This window comes from Scyliorhinus torazame, chromosome 1 (assembly GCF_047496885.1).
Source record: "Scyliorhinus torazame isolate Kashiwa2021f chromosome 1, sScyTor2.1, whole genome shotgun sequence".
Classification (NCBI taxonomy): domain Eukaryota; kingdom Metazoa; phylum Chordata; class Chondrichthyes; order Carcharhiniformes; family Scyliorhinidae; genus Scyliorhinus; species Scyliorhinus torazame.
Window position 1 is genome coordinate 128,145,140 of NC_092707.1, and position 17,720 is coordinate 128,162,859.

The 17,720-nt window shown below is 45.5% G+C and overlaps 1 protein-coding gene across 1 annotated transcript in view; it reads left to right on the forward strand.

The window, feature by feature from the left end:
- The window catches only part of LOC140412183 (sodium/potassium-transporting ATPase subunit beta-1-interacting protein 1-like), a 1,037,825-nt gene that overhangs the window by 1,000,854 nt on the left and 19,251 nt on the right, over positions 1–17,720 (forward strand). The window contains exon 6 of the mRNA XM_072500802.1: positions 2,675–2,756. Within this exon, the coding sequence (XP_072356903.1) occupies positions 2,675–2,756 (82 nt within the window). The remainder of the gene's footprint in view (positions 1–2,674; positions 2,757–17,720) is intronic.

Genomic DNA, 17,720 nt, shown 5'->3' on the forward strand with positions numbered 1-17,720 from the left:
CTTGAAAGAGCACCCTACCTTGGCCCATCCTATCCCCGTAATCCCATTTAGGGGCAATTTAACATATCTACTCCACCAAACCTGCACATCTTTAGACAGTGGGAGGAAATTAGAGCACCCAGAGGAAACCCACGCAGACACAGGGAGAACTTGCAGACTCTGCACAGACAGTCGGGTGAGGTCGAATTGAACCTGGGTCTCTGGTGTGGTGAGGCAGCAGTGGTAACCACTGTGCCACCATGCCGCAACTGTGCACATGTCGGGAGAATCAAAAACAAAACCTCACCTAGACCTCACCCTTGAACACCCTATTTCATTGAGCTCTATCTCCAGAATGAGCTTGTTTTTCTACAGTGCAATCTGAATTGTGCAGAACATCCTTTTGCAAACAGGAAATCACTCTCAAAGTGTCATTGTTACGTAGTCCATTTCAACAGCCAATTTGTGCACTGCAAGATTTCACAAACTATAAATGAAGACTAGAAAATTAATCTGCTATTGGTGTTGGTGGGGATCAATGGTTATGTTACAGGACTAATAATTTAAAAAGAGGCTTAGGCTCACCAGCTAAAGAATCCCACTGTGGAAGTTAGAAAATTTTAATTCAGTTTAAGAAATCTGGAAATTAAAAGCATGTGTCAGTAAAAGTGACCATGAAATTATCAGATTATTGGGAAATTCCAATTGGTTCACTAACATCCACAAGGGAACTGTCATAATATACACACAAGTATATGAGGGTGCAGAGACAGACACTGACTGACACACTGAAAGACCAATCAACACACAGAACACAGCAGGCAATCACCAGACAGGACACGGCCATTATATAGCCAGAGGGCACTAGTTTTCCCACTCATTAGGGATGCAGCCTCTGAGGCAGTCAGAGCCTGTGATCAGTAACACAAACATCTACCATGTGCTAGCAGTATAGTCTGGTCAGGTTAGCCTCAGGTCTCCAATCAACCTAACATAGTGTCAACCCACAGTGCAAGTATGTTTAACAGCTCATAGCTAAATAAAATAGAGTTGTACTTCTACAAGTGTTGGTAGCCTGTCTCTCTCACTGCTCTGGTAAACGCAGTCCTCGCAGACCCAGCATACTCAACACATCAGGAACCTTCCATTGTTACCCTGTCTGGCCTATAAGTGACTTCAAACACATATCTAGATTTCTTTTTATTATTTCACTAATGTGTTTGTTGCTGGCTAGGCCATCATTTATTGTCCATCAATGATAGTGAGCTGCTGTTTTGAACTGCTGCATGCCATGTGGTGTAGGTACACCCATTATGTTGTTAGGGACGGAGTTCCAACATTTTGACCCAGTGAAGGAACGGTGATATATTTCAATGTCTGGACAGTGAGTGGCTTGCAGGTGGTGCTGTTCCCATGCATCAGCTCGTCTTATCCTTCTAGGTAGTAGAGGCCATAGGTTTGGAAGTTACTGTCAAAGGAGCCTCAGTGAGTTGCCACAGCACATCTTGTGGATGGCAGACATTGCTTCCACTGTACATTGATGGTGGAGGGAGTGAATGTCAAAGGTGGTGGATAGGGTATCAATCAAACGGCCCCTTTTTCCTGGATAGTGTCGAGCCTCTTGATTGTTGTTGGAGCTGCACTCATCCAGGTTTGGGAAGAGTACACCATTACACCCCTTGTAGATTGTGGACGGGCTTTGGGGAGTCAGGAGATGAGTTACTCGCTGCAGAATTTCCAGGGCAGTCACTCTCACCTCACCTCTTGAGTTCTGCTTTTTTGTCCATCCCTGAACCAAAGGTATAATGGGGTCAGGAGCTGAGTGTTCCTGGCAGAACTCATACTGTGCGTTCATGAGCAGGTTATTGCTGAGTAAGTGCTGCTTGATAGCACTGTTAATGACACTTTCCATCACTTCGCTGATGATCAAGAGTAGTCTGATGGGGCAGTAATTGGCCGGGATGGAAACTTTTGTGGACAGGGCACGTCTGGGCAATTTACCACATTGTCAGGTAGATTCCAGTGTGTCGCTGTGTAACTGCAATGGAACTACTTAGCTCGGAGCACAGTTAGTTCTGAAGCAGAATTGAGTCTTCAATACAATAGCCAGAATGTTGTCAGGGCATATGGTTGACTCTTAACTGCCCTCTGAAGTGATGTAGCAAGCCGCTTAGTTGTATCAAAGCACTACAAGACTTAAGTTCAAGAGGAAGGCCCATACCCACCTTCACGAGGCAACTAGCAATGGATAATAATTGCTGGTTACGTCGTCAGTCATCAAGTCCCCAGAAAGAATTAGGTATCTAATGATCTCTTTGATAAGGTGTATGGTAAAAGACAGAAATAACCTGCATTTATATCGCACCATTTATGGCTGAAGGACATCTCAACGTAGTTTACAGTCAAGGAAAGGCTTTTTGAAATGTACTGTTTAATATATGGAAAAGCGCCTGCCAATTTGTGCACTGCAAGCTCCAACAAACAACAATGAGATGATGATCAGATAATTTGGTTTTCAGGTGTTGGTTGAAGAAGGGGATTGGTTGAGGGGATTGAGGGTGGCATGGAAATAGCTGAAAAGTGAAAGTTTACAAGGTGTGGCCAAAAGATGCAAAGAACGTCTCTCATCGCAACACCCTGAAAGCTTTTGATTAATCACATTGCAAAATACTCATTGTCTCTCCTGTGTTTTCAGTTGACTTCATCGGAGGATTTGATTCTTATGGCTATCAGGCCCCTCAGAAGACCTCTCATTTACAGTTGCAGCCTCTGTACACGTAAGTGCTTTACACGCGGAGAAAGAAAATGGCCAACTATTCCCCACTGATTTTTTTTGTTTCTTTTTATAAATTTAGAGTACCCAATTCATTTTTTTTCCAATTAACGGGCAATTTAGCGTTGCCAATCCACCTACCCTGCACATCTGTCACGGACAGTGACCCAGAGCAGGGATTCGAACCTAGACCTCGGCGCCGGGAGGCAGCAGGGCTAACCCACTGCGCCACCGTGCTGCCCACTGTTTCCCACTGATACAATCAAATCCACTGTCTTGCTTTCTACCCCGCCACTTCATTTCAGTGTGAAAGCCTTTGTCTGATGCTCCAGGGAATGTTGTCTGTGGATAATAATCCATATTTTATTTTTAATGCCTGTCTTTGAGAATATTTTCAATTTTATTGCTCTCTCCATTGTGGTAGCTACCTGCTAATTGGCATTCACAGGGGAGAAGAGAAAAATCAGAGCTGGTGAAACTTTGAATATCGTAAACACGAGTGGAAGAAGGAATTAGTGTTTGTAGCTGTTCTGCTCACGTCTGCCGTGGCTGATTAAATCGGCGTTTTAAGAAGCTGAGTCTTCAAACAATACATTCACATTGTACAGTAACTAGTGCCAACAGCCCCAACACCCTTCCCCAGCACCCCCCCCCCCCCCCCCCCCCCCCCCCCCTCCCACCAAAACACCTCTGACAGGAGGATGAGGAAATCATCCTTCAATCCCACACAGGTCGAACAGATTCCAGGTTCAGTCCTCGGTCTGTGGGACGGTGGGGCTCAGGGTGCCAGAATATGGTTGCCATGGAAACAATCTGTTCAAGGGAGGCACCCAGCAAGATGGAGGTTGTCCCTCCCCCAGGCCTAGGTCGGGGTTGCCACCCATCTAAGGTTGCCAACTGCGATTAAATGAATTCCTGGAGCTTTCATCACATGACTTTCCCCCATATAAGATCCTGAGGCGATTTGACCGGCTGGAAACCAGCAGGAATTTTGTTTATTCTTCATTTACGGGATGTGGATGTTGCTGGCTAGGCCAGCATTAATTGCCCTTGAGAAGGTGGTGGCGAGCTGCCTTCTTGAACCGCTGTAGCCCCTGAGATGTAGGTACACCCACAGAGCTGTTAAGGAGGTAATTTCAGGATTCTGGCCCACTGACAGTGAAAGAACAGCGATATATTTCAAGTCAGGGTGGTGAGTGAATTGGTGGGATTTGTCTCTATGGTGAGGTTCCCAGGTTTCTGCAGCTCTTGTCCTTCTAGGTGATAGTAGTCGTGGATTTGAAAGGTGTTTACTAAGGAGCCTGCAGTGCATCTTGTAAGTGGTTCACACGACTGCTACTGTGCATCAGTGGTGGAGGGATTGAATGTTTGTGGAAGGGGTAGCAATCAAGTGGGCTGCACTGTCCTGGATGGTGTCAAGCTTCTTGAGTCTTGTTGGAGCTACAATCATCCAGGCAAGTGCAGAGTATTCCATCACAGAATCATAGAATCCCTACATTGCAGAAAGAGGCCATTTGGCCCATTGAATTTGCACTGATCCATATCTTACCCTATCCTTGCAACCCCATTATCAAACCTTCACATCCCTGGACACTAAGGGGCAATTTAGCATGGCCAATCCACTTACCCTGTACATCTTTGGACTGTGGGAGGGAACCGGAGCACCCAGAGGAAATCCACGCAGACATGGGAAGAGCGTACAAACTCCCCACAGACAGTGGCCTTAGACGAGAATTGAACCCGGGTCCCTGACACTCCCCTGCGGAACTCCTGCAGTGATGCCCAGGGACTGAGATGATTGACCTCCAACCACCACAACTATCTTTCTTTGTGTCAAGGATGAATCCAATCAGCGGAGGATTCCCCCCCCCCCCCCCCCCCCCCCACCCCACTCCCCCACCCGATTCCCATTGACTCCAGTTTTGCTAGGGCTCCTTGATTCCATACATGATCAAATGCTGCCTTGGTGTCAAGGGCAGTCACTCTCACCTCACCTCTGGAGTTTAGCTCTTTTGTCCATGTTTTAACCAAGGCTGTAATGAAATGAAATGAAAATCGCTTATTGTCACAAGTAGGCTTCAATTAAGTTACTGTGAAAAGTCCCTAGTCGCCACATTCCGGCACCTGTTCGGGGAGGCTGGTACGGAGGTCAGGAACTGAGTGGCCCTGGTGGAACCCAAAGTGAGCATCAGTGGGAAGGTTATTGCTGAGTGAGTGCCATTTGATAGCATTATTAATGACGCCTTCCATTACTTTACTGATGATGGAGAGTAGACTGATAGGGCGGTAATTGGCCAGGTTGTATTTGTCCTGTTTCTTGCATATAGGGCATAGCTGGGCAACTTTCCACATTGCTGGGTCGATGCCAGTGTTGTAGCTGTACTGGAACAGCTTGGCTGGGGGCACTGCAAGTTCTGGAGCACAAGTCCAGTATTATTGCTGGAATATTGTCAGGACCCATTGCTTTTGTCGTGTCCAGTGTCTTCAGCTGTTTCTTGATAACACGTGGAGTGACTGAAGACTGGCTGCTGAAGGCCACCGGAGGAGACTGAGATGGATCATCCACTCGCATGTCTGGCTGAAGATTGTTGTGAATGCGTCAGCCTTGTCTTTTGCACTAACGTGCTGGATATTTCCACTTGTGGGAGTGATTAGAACTGGGGGACACAGTTTAAGAATAAGAGGTTTACCATGTAAGGATTGTTATTATGTAAAATTGTCTTCCCCAGAAAACAGTAGAGGCTGGGTCATTTGAATTTGTTCAAGGCAGAGTTAGGTAGGTTTTTAAAAGACAAGGGAGCCAAGTGTCACGGAGGGCAGACCAGAACTAAATCAGCCATGATTACTTTGTGGTGGAGCAGGCTCGACGGGCTGAATGGCCTGAAAGGCTGAATGCTGGCTTTTATGCTCCACTGAGCCTCTTGCCGCCCTATTTCATCTGCCCTTGCAGTTGTTCCTTCTGTTCCTTTCTCCTCATGTACTTATTGAGCTTTCCCTTAAACCCATTCTCTGCTTTTTCCCAAATGCCCTGTAATTATATTTCCCTTTCAAGCATTCATCCAGCTCCCTTTTGATGTGAGAAATTCAGGCAGGGGAAGTAAAAATTTGTCTGACATCTGGGGTGAAGGCCCATTGAACCGGACTCCAGCGTGAATCTTATCGTTCAGAAAAAAAGAGGGTGGGCAAATGCTCAGGGTATGGAATAATAGAATCCAGTGATTTCCAAATGAATGATCTCAGTGCGTAATTTAAGGTTGTGCCTTATTTTACGATTTTAACCTCAATAGTTTTGCTCATGCTTATAACCGGTCTCACGTCTCCTCCCCACCAAACCATCCCCCACACCCAACCCCCAATCTTTGGCCCCACTCTCCTCCCTTATCCAGGCAAGATGTCCTTGTAAATTGCTCTGCTTCAGAAAAAAATCAGTTTAGCCTGCCTGAGTGACCTTCACCTTTGGTATGATTTAACTGAGCGGTCCTGTTTGAAGTTAAAATCCCCAGTGGTAAAAACAAACATGACAAGGATCTTCATTGCGAGTTAGCTGAACGGGAGTGGGCTAATCAGGGCCCAAATTCACTCCGTCAGCTTCGAGTGCCACTTCATTTGCATCCTTGCCCATCAGTTTAGTAAACTAGGTCCCAGAGGATGTGCTGCTGGCAAAACCAGGAGCCGTGTAAAATATAAAGGGTCAGGCTGGAAGGAACTTTGCATTGTTAGAATTTATTTTTCTATCTGGGATTTGGGTGAAGGGAGTCCAGGCTGCCGGGTGGGGGGGGGGGGAGGGGGGGGGGGGGGGGGGGGATGTCTGTTGGAGTGGCGTGAAGCAGCGGGTTATCGAGACTGGGGGGGGGGACGAAGAGAAACAAGCTCCTGGATTGGAAACAAAAATCTGTTCTCAATTTTCAAAGAAAATAATTTTCTGTCACGCAAAGCATAAGTGTGAAGCTTTAAATCCTATTTGAGGACCCAAGTTATAGAAAAGGAATTAGGTCCTTCATCGCCTCAAGACTGTTCTGTCAATCAACGAGATTGTGGGGGTGAGTCATTTTAAATTTCAGTCATTAGCTTCTCTCTTCAGTTCAGTTGACAATGGAAGGTAAACAGATCACACTGTGTGCAGAAGACGGGTTAGCTGGGAAAACAGTTGCAAGGAGGGTGGTGAGGTTGGGGGGTGTGGGTGCACCACCCTTCAGAACCATCTGGGGTTAGGAAAGGGAGAAAGCTATCATCGAAAGTTCCTGAGATCTTTTGGAAAGTATTTTTGCAGTGAGGGCACGGGGCCTGGCTACCCTTACTCCACAGAATAGCAACACTCCGGCAAAGGCATCCTAGGGAGAGTTGAAAATTTGTGTGCAACCAGATCCCAGTGTCAGTCAGAAGAAAGGAAAGTTGGCATTGAAAAAAGAAAGAACTTGCATTTCTGTCACATCTTTCTCGATCTTAGGATGTCCCAAATGCCTTTACAGTCACAAAAGTGTTTTTTGAAGTGTCGTCACTATGGTAATGTAGAAAACGCAACAGAAAATGTAAGCACAGAAAGATCCCACAATCAACCGTGAGGTAACATCCAGAGGTGCTGGTTGGGGATCAATATTGGCCAGGATATTGGGGGAGCTCCCCCAATAATGTTCAAATAGCAACATGGGATATTTTTACGGTGACCTGAGAGGGTAGAGGGGCCTCAGTTTAACGTCACAACAGAAAGACAGCACTTCCACGGTGCACAATCCCCCAATGTCAGCATAGGGAATGTCAGCCAAGATTGTGTGCTTAAACCTCAGGAGTACAAAAACTTAACCATTCCTCCCAGCCACCAGCCTTAGCAAATCTGGAGACTGTACATTGCCACTGGGGCCAGTTGCACATTGCCCCATAATAGAAACAACTGTCTCAGGGTCAGGACTACTGGAAGCTCCTTGTTTCCTGCCCCTGGGGGAGGACCAGTTCTTCATACCACTCTCTCTGTTCTGGTGATGTCTGCCTCTTTCCCTTCCTATGTCCATTGAATCATCAAACTTCACCGTAAAAAAGGAGGCCATTCATCCATGCAGAACATTCCAGATCATGGATGCGCTCTAACAGCTTTGTCGCGTCCCGAGTCAGCCTCTTGCGGGATTTATGATGCTTGTTACGCCTCGCAAGATCTAACAATCTCAATGGGACGGATCCAGATTTGCACATTTGAGTTTGCAGTTAAGCTCACCTAAATATCTTAAAATATATTTCTACAAGAATTACCCAAGGCGTGGACATAACAGCCTCACTTTGGAGACCCCAAGAGGGTACCGTTTAGCACTGGTTTCCACAAACGTGGACCAAGGGGGGGGGGGGGAGAGGAGTCTCCCAGGCATTCGGGGGCACCCAAGTGGTCAGGCTCTGGGAAGGGTAGTACCCTGCAGTCACCCGGGCACCATGGCACTGCTACCTGGGCACCCTGGCAGTGCATTTGGAAATGGCGCCCCGATCTCTTCCTGCACTGGGGAGCTGAACTAGTGCAGGAAATGAGCCGAAGTGCAGCCTCGGTGGATAGTTCCTCGTCGAGGCCCAAAAATGTAATAGAGTCCCATTTACTAGCAGTTTCATTCTTGGCACTGGAAGCGCGGCGAAACACTTCTGTTTCATTTCTATTAAACTGCGCCTGAAAAATCTTTTTTTCATTCATGGGATGCGAGCATCGCTGGCTAGGCCAGCAATTATGGCCCATCACTAATTTCCTTTGAACTGAGGCTATTTCAGAGGGCATTTAAGAGTCAGCCACATTGCTGTGGGTCTGGAGTCACATGTAGGCCAGACAAGGTGAGGATGGCACATCTCCTACCCTAAAGGACAGTGTGAACCAGTTGGGGGGGTTTTAAACAATCGACTTGCTGAGTAAAAAACATTTCCTCATCTCTCTTGTCCTTTTTTTGACAATCATTTTCAAAGTGTATGCTCGGGTTACCGGCGACCCTGCTCATGGAAGAAGTTTCTTTCCATCAAATCTATCAAAACCTGTCATAATTTTGCACATCTGTTAAATTCCTCGTTAGCCTTTTTTGCTCTGAGGAGAACAATCCCAGCTTTTCAGAGCGGAATTCCCTCGTCACTCTCTGCAGAATGTACAATGTGCTCAATTAGGTGTGTGAGTCTGATGCACAGTTCACCGTTACTAATATATATCCCGCCCGGTCACTTATTGCAACTAACTTTTAATAAAAAATATTATGTCCATTGAATACTTATTAAATCCCCCACCTGTTTCCACATCCTGATGAATTAAAATTTATCTCACATGTTTAATCCCTTTGCAGCTTTAAAAGGCCCTTCTTTTCTTTCACATCACAGCTGTGAAAACATTTTGCTGCATATTTTTAATGAAACATTATAAAGCCTTTGAGTCTTAGAGACAGTATCTGAAAAGAAATAGGCCCACACCAGATCGGGAAAGAAACTTGAGAAATGTATAATCTTTTGAAGAATCAAAAGCAGAGCAGGGGTTTGTATCGATATTTATACATAAATTAGCATAAATGAACTAAAACTGGAATAATACATATCATTTCAAACTAACAGTGAAATTAAATTAGTTCTTGAATATGAGTGTGATATGGATCTTTCTCCAATCCCAAGCTATATTTTCCCTTACTCCTCTCTCTTACCCAATCTGGTATCAGTTTCTCTTGGGAACTTAGGAAAAAGGAGCAGGAGTAGGCCATTCAGCCTCTCAGGCCTGCTCCACCATTCCACCAGATTGTGGCTGACCTTCTACCTCAACGCTATTACCCCGCACTGTCCCCATATCCCTTGATATCTTTGATACCCAGAAATCGATCGATCACAGTCTTGAACATACTCAATGATTGAGCCACCACAGCCCGCTATGGCAGAGAATTTCAAAGATTCACCACCTGAGTGAAGAAATTCCTCCTCATCTCTGGCTTAAATGGCCTGCCTCTTTATTCTGTTACTGTGTCCCTTGGTTCTGGACCCCTCCCCCCTCAACCAGGGGAAACATCCTTTATGCATCTACCCTGTTGAGTTCCATAGGAATTCTGTACATTTCAATGAGATCACCTCTCATTCTTCTAAACTCAAGAGAATAGAGGTGCAGTCTCCTCAATCTCTCCTCAGAGGACAATCCTGCCATCCCAGCGATCAGTCTGGTGAACCTTCATTTCACACCCTCTATGTCAAGTATATCCTTTCTTAGGTAAGGAGAGCAAAACTACACATAATACTCCAAGTGCAGTCTCACCAAAGATTAGTACAACTGCAACACCTCTATATTTCCTCTTTCCCTTTTTCCTTGCCTATTTTTCAACTCCTCCACTGTCTTCATTTTTTCTGGGTAATGGGTTTTAACAAATGAGGGTGGATGGAACACAAAGAGGCAGTGCAAAGGCGGTTAGAATACTGTGCTCAGTGCAGCATGGAGCGGTTGTTTCCAGGTGAAACTCTATCCTTCAGGTGAGAAATCAAACTGAAGGCTTGTTCCACCAGTTCAGGTGGGGGTTAAATATCCCATGGTACCAGTCGGTGAGGAGCAGAGAGAATCCTTTAGGTGTCCTGGCCAACAATTTTCTCTTAGCCAAAACTAATGCCTTTCACAATATCTGGACATTCCAAAATGCTTCATAGCCAATGGAGTACCTTTGAAGTGGAATTATGGTGGAAATACAGGAAACACAGCAGTCAACAGCTTGTTTGTTGGTTGAGGGATAAAGACTGGCCCGCTGGGGGAAACTCCTCTGATCTCCTTCCAAGGAAGATCTTCCAGTTTCACCTGAGGCAGCAGATGGGATCTCGTTTTAACGCCTCATTCGACAGCCAACACCTCGCTCAATGTCATGCTCCCTCATCACTGGACTCAATTATCTGCACAAGTCTCTCGAATGGAATTGAGTGAGGCCCAGCAACAACACTACCACGGTGTAATTGTCCCTCAGCAAGCATCAACACCTATAGGAGAAGAACAAACATATATTTCACATTATCACCTCACCACACCTTTCTGGCCTCCGCCTCAGCAGGTGGACATGCCCAGATTTTTCTGCGCTAGTTCTAGAAGTAACCTCCAGGAAGTGTGCAAAGAACTGTATCAAGACATCTCTCCCGCCATCTTTCCCCTCAGCCAGCACCATTTCGCTGGTGACATGGTCGAGAGCTCAGGACATTCTAGGCTCAAACACTAAGATATGTACACCCTATAGTTGAGGGAGCTAAAGTATCAACAAATGTTTCCACTTGTGGTGGGGTGGTGGTGGTGGGTGGGGGGAGTCCAAATCTAAGAACTTGCAATATCAATTAATAATCAGTACATTCAACAGTGACTTCAAGAGAATCATTTTTATCCAGAGAATGATGAGAATATGGAACTTGTTCCCACACGGAGTAGTTGAGAGTTATAGCCTTTAAGGAGAAGTTAGATAAACATATCAGGGAGAAAAGGATGGAAGGATAAGGCTGAGGTGAAGTAGGGATGGGAAGAGGCTAATCTGAAGCAAAAGCACCAGAACGGATTGGTTGGGCTGAATGGCCGCTTTCGTCTGTGCTGTAAATTCAATGTAATTCCACATGACATCCCACCAAGACCAGTGTACTTGTCTGACCTTGCGGAAATCACCATGTTGCAGCCCCTCTCATTGGACAGCTCCAATCTCCAGATTGTTCAATGTATAAAAACATGAGGAATTTTTTTTTCAGTGACCCACGGCAATTTTGATGCAAATTGAGAAATCACAAAGAGATCCGGGGGAACAATTTGTCATTGAGTGAGAGAGAGAATTCCCTGGATTGGAACGCTGGTTTGCGAGTTCAAGCTGAGAAAGTGTGAGCTGACAGCTCTGATTAATTATGCAGGAGAGCAAAATATGCAGTCAAGTACAATCTCACTAATTATATTTTAATTAATATTTTCAGTGTTATTTACTAACAATATTTTACAGATAGGCAGTTCATTTATCACATGGCTCAGGTCTTTGAAAATACCATGTCATTAATTTGTAACCTGCAGAGTATTTAAAGTCAAATCAAAACAGTGTGGAAAATTGTTGGGAAGACTGTATTTATAGCTGCAGAACTCTCAACCTTTTTTATATACAATTGTCTCTATTAGGCCTCAAAAGTTGCAAAGAATCGATTCATCTTTGATCAGAGAGATTTTAAACTCTCTTCTGCATCGATGCAGAGACTACAGGTTGTTCTCCTCAGAGTACAGAAGGTTATAGAGATGTTAAATGTCGCCACAGTCCCGGAGGACCTGAGGCTGCTCTCCCCTTTAAGAGAGAGCTGACTGGTGATGAGTTAACCTGAGGGTCACCACATCTCAGGCTAGCGGTAAGGTTGAGAAGGTAGGGCCTTCATGAATAACTTCAGACGGTACGGGAATTGAACCCGCGCTTGTGGCGCACCCCACATCACGAACCAGCCAACTGAGCTAAACCAGCAGCATATAATAGAAGAGTTCAAACTCATGAAGGGTTTTGATGGAGTAATTGGGAAGTTGTTTCCACTGACCGAAGGGTCATAACACCCCTTAGGAAGGCCATTCAGCCCATCGAGTCTACACTGACCCTTCGCTAGAGCACCTTACCTAAGCTCAATCCCCCACCCTATCCCCATAACCCCATCAAACCGTTGGACACTAAGGGGGCAAAATAAATAAAATGAAATTGGTGTCAGCTCAGATGAAACAACCACTCACTTAATTTTTTTCCACGTTCCTTTTGTTACCACCAATTTAAAATAAAGTTAAATATTGTTATATTTATTTCAATGTTACGTCTCTCATTAAAGTCTGTTGAAGACCTGCTCGAAACGTCTGGCGCAGAAGGAGTTTCCCCCCCCCTTCAACTACTTATCCAATTCACTTGGAGAGGAGAATGTATTAGTTTTCCACTGACGAGAATTAAGCTAGCCCGCCGGTTAAAGCCCAATATAAATCTAAGTTGTTTCTGAATTGGCTCACCCACTCAGCTCCAGTTAATTGAGTGTTTTCAATTATTGGATCAACTGGTTAGTATTGACATTGGTCGGAGGATATAGATTGGGCATGCAAGCTCCCTGAGAACTAATCACCCAGCGCACCAACCACCCTTCAAGATTGTAAAGGATTTTGATCAGAATTCAGCAAGGGGCCCTTGAAAGCGATGAACAGTGACCTGGGAAAGTCCAAGTGTGCTACCCGGCTATACTCATCGCCCCCATTGTGGGTGAATCACAAATCTCACTGCTTGGGTGTTTGCTTAAATCACCTGGGCCAGAATTTTATTGCCCCCCACAGAAATTCCCAACCGAAGTCAACGGACCTTCACATGGTCCCGTCCCGTCCTTGGTGATCCTGCGGTGGGCGAGGTGGAAAAATCCATCTCATAGCTCTTAAAACCTGGGGCGTTGATTTAACGGGAAGAAACAGAGACAGGGCGTGTTTAGTGGGGTTGTTTCTCGACACCAGCAGTGCAAAGAACGACCCCGCTATCAAACGGGTCTTGGCAAGGAACACCCAGACGGGGCTGCACTAACTTTCATTTCCTGCACTCACAAGTTCCAGATCCTCCCAATACTCCAGCTTACCTGCTAGGGGATCCTCAAGACCCCCCCCCCCATCACCCCACCCCACAACAGCAGGTCATCCCCAAGCCCAATCCCTGGCAGTGCCACCTGGGAGATTCCCCTCAGGTGCCGTTACGCCTGGGTCCACAATTGTGTTCAATCCCAGGTCTCAGGAGACTCTGGCTCAGGCATAATTAAGTGAGGCTAACAGTGAGGGCGAGGTCCAAATCGCAAGATCTAGCTAGGCCTCTCGTGAGATTTAACGGCCTTATCATGTCCTGAGTCGAGTGCGTTGAGGCTGTTCGATCAGGCCCTTGATTTGTGACGGGCAGTTTTAACCTCCTGCAAGAGTATGAAATGGTAACTTGGTTCAAATTGTGTTTTGGACTTCACAACCCAGAAGTTGATTACATTTAGGTAGCTGGGGAGAAGATGTTCTCGCTTGTTGAGGAGCCCAAAACAAGGGACCATGACGATAACATAATAATACTGAGAGAGAATTCAGGTGAAACTTCTTTAAACAGAGAGTGGTTAGAATTTTATTTTAACTGTTTTATTCTCCTCATTTTCAACATTTTCATCAAATTTTATTTTTATAATCTTTAATGTCACAAGTAGACTTACATTAACACTGTAATGAAGTTACTGTGAAAATCCCCTAGTTGCCACATTCCGGCGCCTGTTCGGGTACTCAGAGGGAGAATTCAGAATGTCCAAACTACATAACAGCATGTCCTTTGGGACTTGTGGGAGGAAACCGGAGCACCCGGAGGAAACCCATGCAGACACAGGGCGAGCGTGCAGACTCCTTACAGACAGTGACCCAAGCCGGGAATCGATTCACCCTGGCGCTGTGAAGCCATGGTGCTAACCACTATGCAAAAGGAAACAAACAAAAACAAATATAGTACCAATCCCCCAAAAAGCAACCCCTTCAATATACAAACCCAAACATCACCCGTACATTCCAAGTAAAAAAGAAAATTAACAATCAATCAGTAAACAGTGCAATCAAGAACAATTATCTAAATGTAATCAACTTCTGGGTTGTGCAGTCCAACCCCACCCCCACAATGTTCAATGGCAACCAATTCTCGAAAGTGCATAATAAACAGTCCCCATGGATTGTAGAACCCTTCCTTCATCCCCCTTCAAACGTCACCTTCTCGAGAGTCAGAAATTCCAGGAGATCCCCCCGCCAAGCCGAGACGCAGGGTGGAGAAGCTGACCTCCACCCCAACAGGACCCGCCTCCGGGCAATCAGCGAGGTGAAGGCTAAAACATCTGCCCCCGTACCCGCCTGCAGCCTGAAAAAGGCTTCTAGGAGCCCTGGCTCCAAGTTCACATGCACTATCCCCGAGATGACATGAAAACCTCCCTCCAATACTTCTCCAGCTTCGGCAGGACCAAAACATATGTACATTGTAGTGATCTCTGTATATGTAAATACATGATTAGTTAATGTGCAGTCAGTACAGTCAGATGATCACTAGATGGCAACACTAACAGGGACCATATAAGCAAGCTCAAGCAGTTTTCCCACTCCTCTTCTTCTCTTTGTGTGTGTTGTAGCTCGAGGATAGAAGTGACCAGCTCAGAGTGTAGTGTATTATATTCATTGTTAACTTAATTCAATCTTAGTTAATTCTACTACTAGTCAAAGTATTAAAGTACAGAACTCACATTATTTTGTTACTCAATAAATAATTTGTCATCAACTGGAAGACTTCGACTGCTTATCATCAAGTTAAGTATAACTCGACAAGACAAACGAGTAGCAAATACATTACACCCCTGTAATATAACATACATGGTTTGCGGGGCTCCTCACACAGTGCTCACATACGTCCTCCACTCCCTCAAAGAGTTGGCTCACCCTCGCCCTCCTGAGGTGCACCCTATACACGACCTTTAGCTGCATCAGCCCCAACCTCACGCATGAGGTTGAGGCATTTACCCTCCAGAGCACCTCACACCACAAACCTTCCTCCATAACTTACCCCAACTCTTCCTCACAATTGGCTGTGATCCCCTCCGTGGACACCCCATCCTCTCCCAAAATCCTCCCGTAAATTGCCGACACCACCCCTCTTCCCCATTCTCCCTATCATCAATACCTCTGAACCTCCTTCCTAGCAAAGTCTCAGAAACCCTTCCCATTGCCCCAGTCCATATTACTTCCCCAACTCCTCCAATCTCGCAAAATATCCCCCCAGGAACACATCTTTTAATACTCTGATCTCCCTCTCCTCCCATCTCCGAAACCTCCCGTACAGCTTTCCTGGCTCAAACCTATGGTTCCACCTAATCGGCATCTCCCCTGACCCAGCCCCAAGCTTAAAGTGCTGCCTCAACTGGCTCCAAATCTTCAGTATTGCCACCACCACTGGTGCCATTGGGACCGGCGCTGTTACCAACGCCCTCAACCCTGACCCCTTGCACAGACCCTCCTCTATTCTAACCCACTGGGACTCCCCCCTTCCAACCCAACTCCTCATTTTTTCAGCATTCACCACCCAATAGTAATATAATAAATTTGGGAGACCTAACCCCCCACAGCCTGCAGCCCCCTCTGCAGAATTACCTTCCTAACCCTGGTTACCTCCCCCCTCCCCTCCCTCACCCTGGCATGTATAATAATACCACATCCCCCCTTTTTTCTAAAGAAAAATTATTAAAATATTTTTTCTTTCATCTTATGTGATGCAGTATAACCCATATACTCATTGTCCTGTACTATCTCGAATCACTATGGCTGACACTAACCCTCTACCTCTCTAAACCCTGTTGATTTAATTAAAATAGATAATAAGAAACATACACATCAACACCAGAATTATGTCAGTTACATGCAATTGAGGAATTAAATAACAACGTTCTTTTTTAAGTTTGTAAACTTTTTATAGTCCAGAATTTCTGAGTGTGGACTCAGTCTTCACTGTGGTAGTGTTACAGTGCCAAGTTATCAGTCCAAGCAATTAAAAGTTCTATTGGTCTGAACCATTCTTTGTGTTAACTCGGTCTCTCACCATGCCCTCGATGTCACTTTTGTGCTTTCCCTGCCCTCAAAACCAGCTTGCCGTTTGTCTGTGCGCAAGAAGCACCATTTCCCGACCATCTTCATTCGTGTCCTCAGAATCCTCTGATTTACTCTTGAACTCTCGATGTTCCACGAAGTCTTCAACTTCCAATAGGCTGTGCCCCCTGGCTGTGCTCCCACGTTACCTGTTTACTGGTGCACGTTGCATATCAGCCTTCAGACAGTGCAGCTGAGATCCTCAATCCCACTTCCAATCTGCACAACTGGATTGCTCCGAGTGATTACAACTTCACTAGACACAAGTGATTGATGTAGACTTTCCCAGTCTTCTTTGTGTTGCTCATCACCCTTCGTTTCCTCACTGCTGTCTTTTTTACATCACACAGTGGTCAGACCCTCATGGTCTTCTTCATCTTGCTCATTGAATAATCTTGATAGACTTTCCCAGTCTTCTTCCTCTTCTTCCGTATTTGTTGAATATACTCTTCGGACCAGATCCAAGCTTGTCCACCTACTACCAATGTCTCCTCATCTTTTACCACCTCAAAGTCTAGAGGTATTTCCATTTTTCCAGAAGACGGCATGTACTTTCCGTGATGACCGTGTTCCCATTGTAGTCCAGCAGTCGACACCTAGACTTCTCTATGGTTGGCATTTCATAAGCTTGCAACAAAAAATTCCACAAAATCATATTTGCGTAAGCACCTATATCTATCCTAATTGGTATTGCTATGCCATTCAGATCTAGTCTGCAGCCCATTTTTTACTTGTTTCCTTCTGCAGAAGCGTTGTAGATTCTACACCCAAATCCCTTGGAGCAACTTCATTGACTGTCGCAATCAGGAAGGTCTCCACTTCTTCGAACAGCCCGAGTTCACTGTTTTTATTCAAATGGCTATACGTTTTTTCATCATATTGGATACTTCTGATCTTCCTATAGTCAGTATAAGATTTATTAAATTTGGTTCCTGGCGAAACTGCTTCTTCCATGCTGTAGTCTGTCCTGTCAATGCTGTAAGCTGTCATGTCAATACTGCTGCAAAAGTCTTGTTCTGTTGCTGGTGGAGATTCACTCAGTTTTCTGCACTTTAAACCTGTTTTTTTTGATTGCCGGGCACTGTCTCTTTAAGGGGGCGAAGCCACAACATCCTGACGTCAACATGTCCATGACGTCATGCGCACACTTCCATTGCACATGCGCAGAACGGTCCTCATCCGGAGTGCGCTTTTTTCGCATGCGCAGAACGGTAATTTTCTGAATCGCGTCTTTTGTTCCACTGCGCATGTGTGGAGTATCCGATTTCCGAAGCGCGCATCATTTTTAGGTGCGCTTGCGCAAACTGGTCTTCTCTTCCAGCGCGCCAACGTTTTTGCTGCGCCACAGCTTCACCGGCA